The 19,738-nt window shown below is 33.8% G+C and overlaps 1 protein-coding gene across 4 annotated transcripts in view; it reads right to left on the minus strand.

The window, feature by feature from the left end:
• The window catches only part of LOC134375500 (CWF19-like protein 2), a 100,427-nt gene that overhangs the window by 21,242 nt on the left and 59,447 nt on the right, over positions 1–19,738 (minus strand). For all 4 annotated transcript variants that reach the window (XM_063093978.1, XM_063093976.1, XM_063093975.1 and 1 more), the window contains 2 exons: positions 11,290–11,502; positions 322–438 (listed from right to left, as the gene is read on the minus strand). In XM_063093978.1, coding sequence (XP_062950048.1) covers positions 322–438; positions 11,290–11,502 — 330 coding nt within the window. The remainder of the gene's footprint in view (positions 1–321; positions 439–11,289; positions 11,503–19,738) is intronic.

The raw sequence follows: 19,738 nt of genomic DNA on the forward strand, positions 1-19,738 counted from the left end.
TTGGAATGTATTACCTTACTATGGTAAGAATGATTCTCATGCTACATAAAGGACTAATTAGAAATCTTAGATTGATTTTTTTAAAGAAAAAATAATTATTATTTTGTCACAGTTCATTTAGTACACAAAAGTTTTCAAAAGATGGAGTATATAAAGGAAATAACATGATCTGCAGATCTATATAACTATGAAAATACAAGCGTTTAAGTTTAGAAAATAAAATCATTGAACAAAGATATAAAACCTGTTGGAATTTATCACAATAGTTTGCAAAAATTACTCATGAGCTTTATAATGATAATGTGACATTATCGCGCTAACCTGAATTTCCTCCCAGATGTCTTCATCCAGTAAGGTAGCTGCTCTGTGGTGCTGCAAAGGTACTATCAGGCAGTGCCCCTCAGTAAGAGATCGGAAGTTGGGTAAACATAAGTAAACCTAGGGGGAAAAGATTCCAAAGGTGAAATGCTATTGTTATTTAGTCTCAGTTGAAACAGATGAGCCCCTAGCAGGGAAAAACAGCTAATATTTAATAAAGTATACTTGCTTATAAAGGAATGTTTTTTATTTTAACATTTTTAAAGAGATATAATATTTAAAATTTTTTTTAAGTCATGAAGATGGCTTTTAATAAACTGGGAAGTAAGAGCACTAGTCTTAATGTTCACTGTTATACATCAGACAAAAATTAAGATTAGCCAAGGAAGGACAGAATGAATGACAGACCCTTTATCCTTGATTTGATGGAGCGATATACTTTGAAAACCCTTAAAACAGTACAAGTTTTGCAAGAAAAAAAGATACATGCCCTGGTGATGGTAGAATAGTCTAACTGATATCTATCAATCAGGCCCACCCTTATTAGCCAAGAAAAAAAAATTAACCCAGCTAAAAGGGAGAAGAAATAACCTGAAGATTACTTAATGCTGTTTATTTACATACATGTATTACTTAAAAGTTGGTGCTATTTTTCCATTATACACAAACTGTCTTTTTTTAAAAAAAAGTCAATTAGTATCTATGTACTGAGCGCATGGTTTCATGAGGAGCATAAATAATACTCTGCAAAGGAGTTTGGTCTTATTTTCTATTATTTTTGTTAGGTTCTGATTGGAAATATTTTTCACGGCAGGCATTATTTATTGATCTATTTTACAAAATAATGAAAATTTTTAAAACTTTGCTGAGAAAGGACAAAGTAAGAGTAGATACAGATATTTACCTAAATTTACAGTAATTTCACAACCACATTCATAAAAAGAACAGACATTCCCATTAAGAGCACTGGGAATGTCTGTAAGCAACTTAGAAAATGAAATACTGAAAGAAATAACTAAACTTCCTACATGATTACTAAGATAATGAGCTAGGTACAAGTGTCAATCATAGGTAAGAAAACTGCGATAAAGTTCATTTTTTAAAGCATTATAAACATAAATATCACCTAAAATAGGTATTAAAAATCATTTTTCCCAAACGAAAATAGACATATAAATGAGAAAAGAAAAACAGATTAATTAAAACCTAAAATAAATAAATTAGAACACATAAAAAACAATTTGACAAAGTGAGCAGAGACATTTATTCATGAATCAGTAATTACTGAGGGCCTACAATAATGCCACACACTGCTCTACAAGCTAGGGAATCAACAATGAGCAAAGAAACACAAACCTCTTCTACAAATCTAATCATAAGGAGTTTGTGGGGTGCTAAATGTCTTTGTTCCCCCAAAATTCATACATTAAATCCAGCAGGATTCATATATGACATGATGTCTATGTGGAAAATCATAAAGAATCAACAAACAAACTTTTGGAACTAATAAGTGATTATAGCAAGGTTACAGGATATAAGGTTAATACACAAAAGTAACTGTTTTCCTACATACCAACAATGAAGAACTGGAATTTAAAATTTAAAATACAGTATGATTTATAATAGCACCCAAAAAGTATAATACTTTGGTATGAATCTAATGAAATATGCACCAGATCTAGGTGTGAAAAGCTGTAAAATTCTGCTATAGGAAACCAAAAAAGATCTAAATAAGTGAAGAAATATTATATTCATAGATTAGAAGACTCGATATTGTTAGGATTTCAGTTCTTCTCAAGCTGATCTACAGATTCAACGCAGTCCCAATCAAAATCCCAGGAAGCTATTTTGTAGATCAAAAAGTGATTCTAAAATTTGTATAAAAAGGCAAAAGATCCAGACTAGCCAATGCAATACTAAGAACAACAAAGCTGGAGGACTCATGCTACCCAACTTCAAAACTTACTATAAAGCTATCATAACCAAGACAGTGTGATACTGGTGAAAGAACAAACACAGCAAAACAGCCCAGAGACGGGCCCACATGAATATAATCAACTCTGATAAAGGAACAAAGGCAATTCAATGGAGAAAGGATGGTCTTTTCAAAAAATGGTGCTGGAACATTTGGACATCCACATGCAAAAAACATAAATCCATAGACAAATCTCACACCTTTCACAAAAATTAATTCTAAATGTAGAAGGCAAAACTATAAAACTTCTAGAAAAAAAAATCACAGAAGAAAATCTAAGTGACTTGGGTTTAATGAGTTTTTAGAATTCACCAAAAGCATAATCCATTAAAGAAAAAGTTGATAACCTGAACTTTATGAAAATTAAATACTTCTGCTCTATAAAAGACACTGTTAAAAGAATGAAAACACAAGCACTGGGTGGGAGAAAATATTTGCAAAATGGATATCCGATAAAGGACTTGTATCAAAATATACAAAATATACAAAAACAAACAAACAAAAACCTCTTAAAGCTCCTCAACAAGAAAACAACTCATTTAATACATGGGCAAAAGATCTGAAGAGACACCTCACCAAAGAAGATATACAGCTGGCAAATAATTATAAGAAAAGATGCTCAATATCTCTGTCATTAGAAAACTGCAAGTTAAAACAACAATGAAATACGACATTAAAAATTACTAAATCCAAAAAAGTGACAATACCAAATGCTGGCAAAGATGTGGAGTAACAGGAATTCACTCACTGATGTTTGGAATGCAAAACTGGTAGGTACTTTGGAAGATAGTTTGGCAGTTTCTTACAAAGCTAACTATAGTCTTATCATACAATTCAGCTAGTATTAACCCAACTGATTTGAAAACTTATGTGCACACAAAAACCTGGATGTAAATGTTTATAGCAGCTTCATTCATAATTGCCAAAAACTGGAAGCAAATGGGATGTCCTTAAACTGGCACAACCATTACAATGGAATATTATTCAGCAATAAAAAGAAATGAGCTATTATTCCAGGGATAGATACGGAAGAAACTTAAAAGCATATTGCTAAATAAAAGAAGCCAGTCTGAAATGACTACATCAGGCATGAGTCCAATTATGCGACATTCTGGAAAGGACAGTGGAGACAATAAAAAGATCAATGGTTACCAGGAGTACAAGGAGAAGCAGGGATGGCTGAATAACAGGAGTCCTGGGGATTTTTAAGTCAGTAAAACTATTTTTTTGATACTTTAGTGATGAATATATGACATTATATATTTGACAAAACTCACAGCATACTTTTATATTAGAAGCTTTTTAAAGACTTTATTTAATTATAATACCCATATGGAAAAATACTCAGTTCATAAGTATATAACTGATGAATTTTCATGAAGTACATAACTGTATAATCAGCACTACATCCGGAAACAGAACAACACCAGCAGCTAGAACCACCCCTCGCAAATCATCTTCCACTCACTACTGTTCCCCAAAGAATAACCCTTATCTTGATTTTTTATTATTTTTTTAATTTTTAATTTTTTAATTTTTTCTTTTTTTTTCTTTTTTTTGATAATTTATTATACATACATGTGGGGTACAACATTGATTTGCAATAATTGTGTACAATGTGTGACGGTTAAACTGGATAGTTAGCTTATTCATCATCACAATATGCAACCATTCTTTGTGTCTGTTGACAATTCCTCAAAAGCCCCCAGCATTTTAAAGCACAAAGAATGAACCTTCACATATGCAAATTTTAAAAAATGATTTAGGAAATCAAGGGATCCCAGTAAGGAATGGAGACTGTGACAGGAAAATCTAATTGTTTACAAATGCAGGAAATAATACACCTGAAGAGGGTAGAGAGCAAAAGGTGCTGACCTAAGTAATTTTGGAAATGAGTGGAGTCTGTAAACTAAAGGCAAAAGCAACTGGACATACCCACTCTACTCTAGTTTAAAAAACTGTTTCCCACAGGGGTAAAGGTTAGCAATTCTGATACTGCTATACAATTGAACTGGAATTAAATGGATGGTGGAGTGGGAATTTATAGATAAGCATGCAGAGGGGGCTAGAATAATTCATGTGGATTAGGGTTGAAGACATCAGTATGAAATCATGTTTAGCTTGATATAGACATTGATGATTACAAACAGAAAAATTAACAGATATGTATATTAACACAGGTTAGTATACACATATATATTTCTTTACTCTGTCCCTGAGAGGGACTAAAAGAAACATCCCAGTAGTAATGATATCCAGACCCTGGTTTCTAATACATTCTCCAATACCTCGGAGAAATGGCTGACTCCAAGACTGGGTCAGAAAATACACAAGATTAGCCCGGAGCATTTTATCATTCCAGAAAGTAAGAAAATCCTCAAAAATAAATAAATAAATAAAAAGCAAAAACCCCATTCATGGGGGTATGTCAAAAAGATACAGGAGCCAACTAAAAGTGTTCTCAATAGCCAAAGCTGTAAGAACTTGAGCAACAAAATTAATAATGTAGTATCTGGTTATAATAGCACACATAAAATAAGTATCCATGAGTCCATAATGACATAAAAAAATAATTGAATAAATACATAAGTTAACAGGTGAGAAGAGACAAATCTCCCATGCAGAAAAATTCCAAATAATTTATGTAGCAGAGCGCCAAATCCAACAGAGAGGAGACATACTCCTTAAAACTGTCAAGGTTATCAAAAATAAGGAAAGTCTAAGAAACTGTTCCAGCCAAGAAGAGCCTAATGAGACATGACTACTAAATGTAATGGTGCATCTTGGATGGGATCTTGGAAGAGAAATAGGACATGAGGTAAAGACTAAGTAAATCTGAACAAACTATTCAGTAACAATATCAGCACTGATTAACGAATTGTAACAACAAATATACTATACTAGTAGTGTAAGATGTTAATAGCGAGCTATATGAAACTCTATATATTATCTCAATTTTTCTGTAAATCTAAATATTTTCTAAAAGATAAAGACTATTTTTTTAAAAAAGGATGTGTACAGATGACTTTTATTAAAAAAGGAAGGAGGAGGCATGGATAGCTAATGAGAAGTTATTAACTGTCTAACTAATGAGTGCTAAAATACTTTCAATAATGTATTTTGGATCTAAGATGTTACTTTAAATATTAGAAATCCAAGCCAAGTAAGAATTGCTGAATTGCTTTGAAATACTGTTTCAGCTTAAGGGCATAGCAATTCCTTTGAAACTCATTATCATATATGATTAACTTAAGGAATAACTAAGGGGAATAATTTGTTATTATTTATTCGGGTTAAGAAAGTGTTCTATTTGCTACAATGAATGAGACAGGCAGTCAGATATAATGAAATTCCTTCTAATCAATATTTCAAACATTTCTATATTGAAATATTTACAGTGAAAGGCTTAAGGTAGATGGTAATTTTTTAGAGCAAAGACAGCAGAATAAACCATAGATGGAGAAGGAAAGATTCAAATGACTTCATATCCTTCAGTATGAAAAGCTTAGTCCAAGAGGGAAAAAACAGATTAACTCACAGTAAATTGAAAGCAAAGAGAAGAATTTAATACCACTAGAAATGATTAATTGGAAAACATGGATTACCTCACAGCAGAAAAAGAAAACTAAGAAGGGGAAAAAAATGTATGCAAGAGTTGAAAAAATAGAAATGTCTGTTACTGGCCAACAGTTTTGGCCAATGAACTGAGAAATGCCTACTTTGGGATGCAGCCTATAAAGTAGGAGGCTAAAAAATGGCTTGTACACTTAACACCTCTGTGCCTCCCTGCACCCAGCCTGTCTTCAGTATATTAGGGAAAATGAAGTCATTGAATAAACACCCCGAAACTTCTCCTAAGGCATTTTAGGAAAACTTTAAATGTTACTTGATGTTCAATTTACACTTACATTTTTAAAGGTGTGGATGATCAGACAAAAGGGGAATGAAATATTTATATGTAAGACGATAATTATAAAAAAGAAAATGTTTATGTGAAAGTCTGGAAAGAAAATTAGAAAAATTAATACAAGTAATTGGTTAAGGTTTTTATTTTTTTATTTTTGGCTGAATTTTCAATGGAATTTTTATATTTACCTTGTTAGTAAAGTATGGAGGGAAAGAAAGAAAGAAGAAAAAGAACGGAAGTAAAAGAAACCAAAATCCAGACAGATAAACTGACTATCATAATGACCAAAAGATATTAAAGAGTAGGTGTGTGGGTGGAAAAGGGTGTGTGTGTAAGTGCAAGAAACAATTAAAAAACATGTAAATATATATTCTCCAAACTAGTAGCTCCCAAAACTAGAATTAATTCATTCAACCTCTTCTTTTTTTTCTCACATACTCCACTCCAGGCTTCTCTCCACTTCATCAATGAAAAGCTCATTTCTTCCTCAAGGCTCTTCAGTCCCCGATGCTCCTTCCTGAAACATTATTCATTCATATCTTCATGTCATTTCCTCTTTTCCATCTTACCTATCTTTACCAACATACCTCAGAGAAGACTACCACAGACACTGCTTAATGTGGTATGTTCCACCATCCATGTGGACGTTCCACCAGAGCCACTGCCACAGCCACTACCACTGCAAGGGCAGCTTGCGACCACAGCCACTGTGCAGGGGGCCTGCTAACAACTCAATGGCATTGATACAAGGAGCGTCACCAGTGGAGAACAGAGAAAGAGCTGAGCATAATATTTCATCCAACAACTACAGAATATACATTCTTATCAGAACACAGAACATTCTCTAGGATAGACCACATGTTAGGTGACAAATCAAATCTCAACAAATTTTTAAAAATTGAAATCATTTCAAGCATCTTTTCAGACCAAAATGCTTCAAAACTAGAAGCCAATAACAAGCAAAACTCTGAACACTCTACAGCCACATGGAAATTAAACAACATGCTCCTGAATGACATATGGGTCCAAAAAGAAATTACACAAGAAATCAAAAAATTTCTCAAAACTAATGAAAATAAAAACACATCATACCAAAAACCTGTGGGATACTGCAAAAGCTTTAATAAGACGGAAGTTTATTGCAATAAATGCTTATATCAAAAGCAGAAAGATTTCAAACAACCTAATGCGACACCTCAAAGAACTAGAAAAACATAAACAATCCAATCCCAAAATTAATATACAGAAATAATTAAGATAAGAGCAGAACTAAATGAAACAGAAGCCAAAAAAATGATACAAAAAAAATCAATAAAACTAAAAGTTGGCTTTTTGAAAAGATAAACAAAATAGACAATCTACTACTAGGCTTAAAAAAAAAAAAGAAGAGAGAAGATCCAAATAACAAAAATCAGAAATGAAAAGGGATACATTACAACCAATACCACAGAAATACAAAAACTCATTAGGCTATTATAAACAACTACATGCCAACAAATTTCAAACCTTGGAGAATATGGATAAAATTCTGGAAAAATACAAACCACCATGACTGAACCAAGAGTAAATGTAAAACCTGAATATACCAATAATGAGCAATGAAATTGAAGCAGTCATCGGCAGTCTCCCAACAAAAAAAAGCCCAGGACCAACTGGCTCTACTGCTGAATTCTAACAAACTTTTAAAGAGAAATTAATACCAATTCTCTTCAAACTATTCCAAAAAATTGAAAAAGAGGCCACTCTCCAAAACTGATTCGATGATGCCAGCATCACCCTGATACCAAAACCACACAAAGATACAAAAAGAAAGAAAACTACAATCCATTATCTCTGATGAACATATCAACAAGTATCTTCAACAAAATTTTAGTAAACAGAATGTAGCAACACATCCAAAAAAATTATATATCATGATCAAGTGGGACTCATCCCAGAGATGCAAGGATAGTTCAACATAAATGAGTCAATAAATGGGACAAGCCATATCAACAAAACCAAGGACAAAAATAATATGATTATCTCAATAGCTGCAGAAAAAGCATTTGACAAAATTCAACACTGCTGGCCGATAAAAATTCTCAGCAAATTAGGTATAGAAGGAAAGTATCTCAATACAATAAGAGCCATATACAAAAAACCCACCATCAATATCACCCTGAACAGGAAAAAGCTAAAAGCTTTTCTCTTAAGAACAGGAAAAAGACAAGGATGCCCACTCTCACCACCCTATTTAACATAGTATTTGAAGTACTAGCCAAAGCAATCAGGCAGGAGAAAGAAACCAAGGGCATCCAGACGGGAAAAGATGATGTCAAACTGTCCCTGTTTGCAGAAAACCTTAACAATTTCAGTAAAATTGTATGATATAAAATCAACATGCAAACACCAGTAGTGTGTGTATACTCCAATAACAAACTAGCAGACATCAAGAAAGCAAGCACATTTATGATAGTTACCAAAAAGCTAAAATACCTAAGAATCAACTTAACCAAGGAGGTGAAATATCTCTACAATGAGTACTACAAATCACTGTTGAAAGAAATCAAAGAAGACACAAAAAGATGGAAAGACATTCCATGCTCTTGGATTGGAAGAACTAACATTGTGAAAATATCCATACTACCCAAAGGGATCTATAGATTCAATGCAATCCCCTCAAAACACCAATGACATTTTCCATTGAAACAGAAAAAAACAACACTAACATTCATATGGAACAAGCCCAAGGCATAACACTACCTGACCTCAAATTATACTACAAAGCTACAGTAACCAAACCAACATGGTACTGGCATAAAAACAGACACTAAGACCAATGGAACAGAATGGAGAACCCAGAAATCAACCTGCACACTTACAGTCAACTGATCTTTGAAAAAGGCATCAAAAACATACATGGGGGAAAAGACTGCCTCTCCAATAAACAGTGCTAAGAAAACAGGACATCCACATGTAGAAGAATGAAACTAGACCTGTACCTCTCACCATATACCAAAATCAACTCAAAATGGATTAAAGACTTACATATAAGACCTGAAACTATAAAACTCCTAAAAGAAAACATAGCGGAAACACTTCAAGAAGTAGGACTGGACAAAGACTTTATGAATAAAACTCTGAAAGCACAGGCAACAAAAGAAAAACAAATGGGAGTATATCAAGTTAAAATGCTTTTGCACAGCAAAAGAAAGAATAGACTGAAAAGAAAACCTACAGAATGGGAGAAAACATTTGCAAACTACACATCCAACAAGGGATTAATGACCAGAATATACAAGGAACTCAAACAACTTAGCAGTAAAAAAAAACAAGTACATCCATTAATAAATGGACAACGGAGCTCAATAGGCATTTCTCAAAGATATACAAATGGCCAACAGACACATGAAAAAATGCTCAAAATCACTAAGCATCAGGAAAATACAAATCAAAACCACACTGAAATATCATTTCATCCCAGTTAGACTGGACATTATCAAAAAGTCAGGGAATAACAAATGGCTGGTGAGGATGCAGAGAAAGGGGAACCCTCCTACACTTTCGGTGGGACTGTAAATTAGCACAGCCATTATAGAAAATAGTATGGAAATTTGTGAACAACTACAGACAGAACTACCATATGATCCAGCAATCCCACTGGCTGGGTATATACCTAACAGAATAGAAATCATCATGTTGAAGGGATAAGTGCACTCTCATGTTTATTACAGCTCTATTTACAATAGCCAAGATATGGAACCAACCTAAATGTCCATCAAGAGACAACTGGATAAGGAAAATGTGGTATATATACACAATGGAATACTATTCTGCCATAAAAAGGAATGAAATTCTGTCATTCAAAGCAACAAGGATGAACTTAGAGAAAATTATGCTAAGTGAAATAAGCCAGGCACAGAAAGAGAAATACTGCATGTCCTCACTCATAAGTAGGAGCTAAAAAATAAACAAATAAATTTTTAAAAAATAAAGAAAAACACAACAATCACAATACCTTGAAATTTCAAAAGGAGAGAACAGAACTGAGTTTCCCAGAGGTGGGAAAAGGGGACGATGAGAGAGTGTAAGGGAGGAATTGGTAAAGGACACAAAAAATGATTACATTGTATAATGCTGAATAAACTAATTAACCTGATTTGGGCATCATGTATTGCACACAGGTATTGATATTCAAGTCTGCACCCACAGATATGTACAATTAACTATGTTTCAATTTTTAAAATTAAATAATTAATATTTTAAAATAAATATATAAAAATTACCCCCCCCAAAAAAAACCATGCACAGAAAAAGAATGTCCTCATTCACAAGTGGAAGCTAAAAAATAAGAAGAAAGAAAGGAAAAAGATACAACAATCACAATAATACACTGATCTTTCAAAAGGAGAGAACAGAACCGACACCACCTGAAGTGGGAAAGGGGTAGAGGGAGTTAGCAAGAAATTGCTAAAAGGCCACAAAAAATGATTACACTGTATAATGTTGAATATACTAATTAGCCTGACTTGAGCATTACATATTGTATAGAGGTATTGATATTCAATACTGCACCCCACAGATATGGGTAATTGATTATGCTTTAACAGATAATTTTAAAAAAATACCTCAGAGAAGCCTTCTGGACCATGTTATCAAAAATAATAACTCCACCATCAATTTATCCCATTTCCTCGCTTTATTTGTTTTATTACAATTAAGATTCTCTTCAATCAGGGCAATTATTATTTTATTTATTTTCTGCCCTATTTCACTAGAATACAAGCTCCAAAAGTCTGATTCTCTAGTTTTCCCCAGTGACTAATTAGGGTCTGATATATACCAGGTATACAAAAATTATTTACTTAATATAACAATTAAATCTATAAATAAAGGACTATTTTATACTAAGAACAAGGCTAGAAGCTTGGTATACAATGGTGAACAAAAGTTCTGTTTTCATGAACTTTAAAGACTGTTCAGGGTGAGACCCAATAAACAAGTTAAGCAAAGAAAATATAATGAACTTCTTCAAACTGTGAAATATTCTATGAAGAAACAAACAGGTCCTATGGGAAAGTAAGCAAAAAGCAATAAATATATTTCTTACCTTAACACCTACTGCAACAATAAGGTGCTTGGGAAATTGAGAGCTGTCAAAACAGTACAGACATTTTTCCATTTGTGCAACAAGACTCTGATGCTCAGCAATAGCTTTTTTCCTCTGGTTCTCTTCCTCTTCACTAAGACATTCTCTCTCGGCTGCTTTGGAGACAAACATGTCATCCAGAGTATAATAGTCTCCATCTGTTTTCCCCATAAACTGAAAAGCCAAAATAACAGTAGTAGAGATCAGAAGGCAGTGGTTAAGATTTTATTGTACTGTACTACCCTGAAGTCATATCTGTAAATTCTAGGATAAAACTCATATATTTAAAAAAAAAAAAAAAGAAAGAAAGAAAGAAAAAGAAAAAGAAAACATGATTAAAACTTAAGTTTGACCTGCAAGAGTCAATCAATCTATCATCATCCTCATAGCTAAAACATGCATCAAAGCTGATGTAGTGGACTGAATTATGTCCCCCCAAAACTCACTGAAGCTTGAATTGTGTCCCCCAAGTTTTATGTATTAGAAAATTGGCCCCCACTGTGACTGTTAGGAGGGTGGAAAATCCTGTTATGGTGATTGAAAGGTGGAGCCTTGAAGAGGTGACTGGCTTGTAGGACCACGCAGTAGTGAACGAATTAAAAATGGTAGTCAGGGGCGTGATCCTGAGGGCTTTAAAAGAAGAGGAGAGTATCTTTCTCTGCTCTCTGCTTCCACCACCATGCAATGTGAGACCCTTGGGTCACTGTCACCACCACCAGATGGACTTTGGACTTCCCAGCCTAAGAAACAGTAAGCAATAAATTTCATTTTCTTTATAAATTACCCAGTTCCAAGTGTTTTGTTATAAGCAACAGAAACGGACTAATACAGCTGAATATTTCTTATGTGTAATTCTATGTGATCTGATTATGTTTTATACTCCTATGTGGTAATCTTTATCACTTTCATCTAATAGATAAGGAAATTGAACACAGAGGTTAAGAAACTACTTTCATTTTAAAAATTAGCATACACTTTATACAGAACATGAAACATTTTTCAACCATATCTCCAGGTGCTTTTTCCACACCTCCCCCAACATAAACCATGGAGAGATTGATACTTTTAAAACACAAATTTTGTTTGCTCATTTTATGTTCCTGCTTAAAATCCTCAAAGAGCACTATATTGTATACAGGATCAAGTTCAAACTCTGGTTTGGCTACTAACTTACACACACACAGAAAGACATGGTGGTTAAAAGCTTAAACTCTACAGTCAAAAAGACCATGGTAAAATCCTCACAGACAATTAAAAGTATTAATGTACGCAAAGGGCCTGACATACTCATATAGCAAGACCTCAAAAAAAAAAAAATGGTAGTTATTATTATTTTCTCCCAGAACAGTGTTCTAAAATGAGGGGAATTATGCACCCCACCCCACCAACACCACCACCAGGAGACACTTGGCAATGTCTGGAGACATTTTTGGTGTCACAACTTGCGATGAGAAGGGTTGCTACCGCTATTTACCGGCTAGAGGCCAGGGACACCACTAAACAGTCTACAATTCACAGTCCTCCTACAACAGAGTTAGCCAGCCCAAAATGTCAGTAGTGCCAAGGTTGAGAATATATGTTTCAGAGAGATTCTGATTTAGTTACTGCAACAAAGAATGTTCTTTTATATTCACTAATGATAACAACCATCCACAGGAATTGAGGATTTAAATGGAATTATTACTGATATTCTGTTTAAACAGTTTCCAAATTTAAGCCTGGAAATAGCATTAGTGAATTAATAACTTGAATATTAAGCACACAAAAATACTGAATGTCCTCTAACCATGACAGCTAATTTGTTTTTCCATTTTGATGATTGAGTAAAAAAACCTGAAATACAACAAATTAAGTGGCATCTTATTAAAAAATCATGTATTCAGATCCTTAAATGAAAACTCTGTGAAAACTAACGGCTTTTTTTTAGTGTCACAATGTAGAAACAATGGTTTACAACAAATCTACTTAATTAGTATTGCATTATTACACAGGGATTACCAACAAAGAAAAATAGACCGCAGCCTAATGTTTATAAAAGCATTTCAAGTTTTATAATAATATTTTTTAATCAAAATTGTAAAAACTTCTTCAAGCTCCAAGCCCTCAAATTCATTGGAAAAAGGGTGAAATTAGATGATGAAATATAAATTTCAAATAATTTTGGACACCATTTTTCTTTAAAAAGAAAATGGATAGTTTTCTTTACAAAGAAAAATGGATAGTTTATTAAGCCAGCATACTCAATTGTCAACAAGTTAAACGTAGGTCAAAATCTGAGAGAACTGCCCAAGAGTCCTCATAAAATCTCACCATGGTCTAGAACTGGGACCTGACCACAGCTGATACCACTTCATACCCATTAGGACGGCCATTATAAATAAAATCAAAATAAATTAAAATTAAATAAAAAACACCAGAAAATAAGCACTGGCAAGTATGTGGAGAATTGGAACCCTTGTCAATTGCTGGTGAGAGTATAAGTTATGCAGACACTATGGAAAACAGCACAGTGGTTCTTTAAAAAGTCAAACATAGTATTAGCATTTGATCCAGCAATTCCATTTCTAGATATATACCCAAAAGAACTGAAAGTAGAGACTTGTACACCAGTGTTCATACAGCATTGTTCACAATAGCCAAAAGGTGGGAACAATCCAAATGTCCACCAACAAATAGATTTTTTTTTTTAAAGTGGTATACAGTATACATACTACGGAATATTACTTAGCCTTAAAAAACAATGAAACTCGTATACACTCACCAACATGGACAAATCAAAACACATTATGCTAAGTGAAATAAGTCTCATACAAAAAGAAAAGTATTGTTATAACTTTGCTTACATGAGTTACCCAGAATAGGCAAGTTCATAGAGACAGAAAGTTACTAGGGGCTGCAGGGAGAGGGAGGCAAGTAAGACAGTGGAAAGAGGAGTTACTATTTCATAGATACAGAGCTTCTGTTTGAGATGATGAAAAAAGTTCTGAAAATGGATAGCGGTGATGGTTGCGCAACACTGTCAATGTACATGATGCCACTGAATTGTACACTTAAAAATGGTCAAATGGTAAAGTTTATGTTAGGTATATTTTACCATTAAAAAAAACAACTGGGACCTGAACTATACAATGTTAAATAAATTTTTCCAGTGTTTCCACCTCCCTTCATTCCCCTCATCCCTAGGTGAGGTTTAGAAAAACAAAAACTATTTCCTTAACAAGCTTGGACTGGGATCAAGCCCCTACATCTTTTGGGAAAAGAAAAAGCTATTTCAACATTTATCTTACTCAATTCTATGTAAAAGCAAAATATCACTTTTACCATTTTATGACAGACAAATTTCAAACTTCCTTTTGGGGTTTTGTCACAGGAACATATATACATGATTTCACACTCTTAGATTAGCCTCTTCCAAATCTAATTTCATCCCATATCTAAAAAAGTCTCTGAGAATGGAAATGGCTACCATTAGAACTAAAATGACCAAAGGATGCTACAATAAGTTGACAATTTCAATATTCCTTATTTTACTCTAATCATACCTTTATAAAAGGTATGTCACTTAATCTCTCAAAATTTGTTATTAACATTACAGTTTACTGGAAATAAAAAAAGGATTCGGGTTTAAATGTGTATTATTATGGAAATATGTAATCCATATTTTAAAGATTACCTCTAAAAGAAAATACATTAAATCTTAAGTGTTACAAATATAGAAAAAATAAAATTGTCAATAGAAACACAAACATCTTTTATTAGATAATAAAATCATCTTGGTTTTCTTAAGGTGAAACCCTAATTAGTTTGAGTCTTTTTTCTTTCCTTTACCATTTTTCTCTTGTACTTTCCAATTTTTCTCCCCTCCAGCCCATTTTTAATGCTCCATCAGTACAAAAAGGATAAAATTACTGTCCACAGTGCTAAAAAAAATTAATGAGGAAAGATGTATCTAGATCTCATGAAGATGTGCCTAAGTTTACGTTGCCAAGGAAACACTGACGTCTTAAATTTTAAATGAAAGAGTTTATATTTAAAGATTGCTGGAGTCAATAGAATGTATTTTAAGAACAAGCAGAGCATACACAACTTATTATTCCAAATACCAATAAATGACACATGGAAATTAGACAAAGACATTAAATTTAAGCATCAACAACTATCCATTAGCATGAATCATTTGAAAGGCAGTACTGTTTAAGCTGGACTGGGAGTTAAAAGTTGAGGCTTCTGATGGTGGCTTTTGTGACTCATTAGCTGTAGGCATACGAAAGTTACTTAGCCTTGTATAAGCCATTTAATTCTCTTAGAGTCTCAGTTTCCTTATCTATAAAATGTGGAAGGTACAAGATTAGTAAGGTCCCTTCCCAGAATCGAAAAATCTTTGGTTCTATGATTTCAAAGGAAGAAACTTCTTTACCAAAAAGAAGTTACTACATACCTATTATCTTCTGGAAAATCATAATAAATACACTAGCATATACATGATAAGAAAACATATGAACATGCCCTTCTTTTGGGGGATATTTTTGATTGTTCCCCTTTTTTCATTAATTATGTAGTACATTTTCAGAAAAAAAACCCTGAGCAATATAGAAAGGAAAAAGATAAAAACACAGCAACCATAATTCCCCTATCTTTAATACAATCAAGTTCATATTTGGCACGAGATACCTTTCTTGAGCTGGTTATAAGAAAGAGATGCTATTAAAGATTTAATGGTAAAATAACTGAAAGAAAGTGAGCCGAGATGCCGGGTACTGTTCACGCTTTATTAAAGAAAGAAATCTGCCGGGCTGTGCTCAGAGTGGCACAGGGCCCATGGCTGTCCTTGAAAATGGTGGACAGCCCAAACAATGGGTTTGCTAGAGTTTATATTAGCTTTTGGGCGTGAAATCTACGGGGGGAGGGACCATTAGGTTGATGTAACTGGGTGAAGAACTGCACCGATGCAGAAGTCAGGAGGCTTTCTTGGGGGAGGGGAAGGGAGGAGGTAGGCGGTGCCATTTTGTATTTAGGCTTGTCTAAACTGGCGCTGGTTATGTTGCAGATCTATTAATAACAACTGGAAAGAAAGTGAATAAAATCTGAATTTCAGAGCTGCAAGAAAAGGATGGACAGTAGAAATTAAATAAATAAATAAATAAATGTAATACGATAGTAATAAAAAGTAAAACAGTTATCAACAGCAAATACAACCCACACTTGAATACTGACCAGAAACAGTATCAGACTTGCTGTTCAACACGAAACCTTTCCTTGTCTCCCAGTTCAGATCAGGTCACCCTGGTGCTGCTCTCAAGACTTTCATGTCTTTCACAGTAATATGCACAATCATAATTAATGGATTCATTTTTCATTATTCTTTACTTAATGCTTCTTTTTCCCCATTAAGGTATAAGCTCAATTAAATCAAGGAACATGTCTTCCTCAAGTGCCAGAGTATCCCCAGTACAACATCTCACAGACTAAATGAGACCAATTAACATTTGCTGACTAAATAAACAACTAAATAGATTCTTCTTCTTCTACATCAACTATTTCTTATGGCTACTTTTCCCAAGATCTAAGATCCATTTTCAGGGGAACTACTAAGTAAGGGAAGTACCCAAAGATATTTGAAGGAAAATATATATTATTTAGATACCCTAATCCAGGTATTGATAAACTACAATAAACAAGCCAGCCACCTGTTTTCATAAATAAAGTTTTGCTAGAATATAATCACACCCATTCATTTACATATTGTCTGTCGCTTCACTGCACCATAATAGTAGAGCTGGTAGTTGCAACAAAAAGCCAAAAACATCTACTATATGGTCCTTTCCAGAAAATGTTTGCGGACACTTGTCCTAGACAAATGACTTCCAACTAAGAAGAAGAACACAGAATAATAAGCTTTTGTGGTCTCTTCATGAGTATATTTAACGTATTTAAACTATATACCAACGATATTATTATCTCTAAAAATGCATTAACTTAGATACTTTAGTTCATAAACTTTTAAAAGTGCAAAGATTAAGCACAGTGTTTACAGAAATGGCCAATACTCCAAATACTTTCTTTTTAATTATAAAACATACAAAACAAATTGCTACTATGCTGTGGTTAATTATTAGGCAGGATGAATTAAATCACAATGCCAAATCAGCATTTCCATAGCAACCTGTACCTCAATTAGCTCTACCACATAGAGGTAAAGTCTGGCATTGTTCAATATATTTTAAAAAACACCTTTGTCCTTTTTTATGAGAAACTGCCTAATATAATTTAAGTCCATCCTCTTTCTTCTGCTATCACATACACATCAATGGTCAGGCCAAAAAAAAAAAAAATAATAATAATGACAGGAAAAGTTAACACAATTAATTGCATGAAGAGAAAAGGGTTGGAGCTTCCTGCACTTCCTTAGCTGCTACAACCAAATTAAATCTCCACTTAATAATACAAAGAAAACAACCTGCTTGAATAAAAATAACACCCTTATCAAAATGTTAATACAACACTGCTACAAATTCAACAACATGTAAATTCATCAATCAACAATTTTTTAAAAATCTGGATTGAATGTGTACAGTTGTACACTCAATAGTTTGTCTAGTTTGTAGGTTTATTTAGTGCTATCAGTTCTGGCTGATTTCCACCGAAATTATAAGATAATATCTAAATCATATAAAAAATGAAACAAGCATTTATTTATAAATAGTGTAAAAACTGAACAGAAGATGGGAAAGAAACATTTATGGAGCACCTACTGTCTCTATCCTAGGAAGCCTTTTATAAATAAATTTAATAAGTATGGTTTCATTGGACTATTTAATCCAAAACATGTCATTTTATAAAATTGGGACATTATTTTGTAAGCCAAAATTAATATAGACTGGGAATGAAATTTTTAAGGGCCAAATACCACTGGCAAACTTTTATAGTATTCTAGCTTTATAATGTTCTAGATTAGTGAACTTGGATTTAAAAAAAAAAATCAAAGGTGTAAAATGTTCAGGGAAACTGATTGAATAAAGATGCAATTACAGTCATGCGTGGCTTAACCATAGAGATACTATCTGATAAATGTGTCATCATTTGGCAGGGGTCCCTACCCACCCCAGGTAGGCTACCCAGGAATATTCAGGCTGAATAGACATTAGCCACCTCCTTGTTTTGTAATTAATGAGCCCATAAGGAGAGAGGAAAAAGGAAAACCCCTTGACCAATCAAATTAAAGAACCCTAGAATTCTGTGGCTTTCAGAACAGGAAACAAAAATCACAAAAACCCCAACACATGTGCACTAAGAAGGACAGAGATGCAAATGACCACTATACAATCTTCACACGTGGCGCCAGACCAAAAAGGGCAAACTTAAGGGAAAATTGGCCCCATTGCCACATGACCCTTTTCTTCAAACTCAGCAATACACATGACCGAAAGGAGAAGCAGCCCCCTGAGCCAGGATTCTCCCAATCTCTACCCAAACTAAATATTCCTCCCCCTAGTTAAGTTAGAACACCATCTCGGTCCCCAGATGACATATAAAACCCATGACCCTGAATAATGACAGGATGCTTCTCTCTCACCAGGTTGCCCTCACTCTCTCTTGCGTGTACTTTCACTTTGCAATAAACTTTGAGTGTGTGACATCACTACATGAGCTTGGAGTTATTGTTGAATTCTCCCTGGTATTCCTCCCTCAGGATATCCAAGACCTTCATCTCCCGCAACAGATGATTTTGTCGTTGTGCAAACATCCTAGAGTATACTTAAACAAATCTAGACTGTAGAGCCTATGACACACCTAGGCAATATGGTATAACCTACTGTTCCTGGGCTACAAACCTGTACAGCATTTTACTGTATTGAAGACCACAGGCAACTGTCACACAATTGTAAGTACTTGTGTGTCTAAACAGAAAAAGTACAGTGAAAATACACTGTAAAAGATAAAAAATAGTAAACCTATATAGGGCACTTACCATGAATGGAGCTTGCAGGACTGAAAGTTGCTCTGAGTGAATGGTGAGTGAATGTAAAGGTATAGGACACTAACATACACTATCATAGACTTTATAAACACTGTATACTTAGGCTACATCAAGTATGATCACATATGACCCATCATTACGCAGCACATGACTGTACTGCTAATGTTAAAAACAAACCTATACAAGATAAGTATTAGTACAAGACTTCATAGTATACAAATAACAAAAGAAAACCTATATATACATGCTCTATTCTTTGTACCCTTAAAGTAATAAGCAATGGTGGTGAAATATGAAAAATATGAAACAAGTCATCATCATTGTATCATGATTCTTACTCAACCTCAAACATCTTACTCAATGTCTCAGAAAGAGCTAAAATCTTTCCTGTCTTCTCTGGCTTCTGAAACAACATACATTCAGTTTTCCTCC

The sequence above is a fragment of the Cynocephalus volans genome, chromosome 4 (genome assembly GCF_027409185.1).
Source record: "Cynocephalus volans isolate mCynVol1 chromosome 4, mCynVol1.pri, whole genome shotgun sequence".
Taxonomy (NCBI): Eukaryota; Metazoa; Chordata; class Mammalia; order Dermoptera; family Cynocephalidae; genus Cynocephalus; species Cynocephalus volans.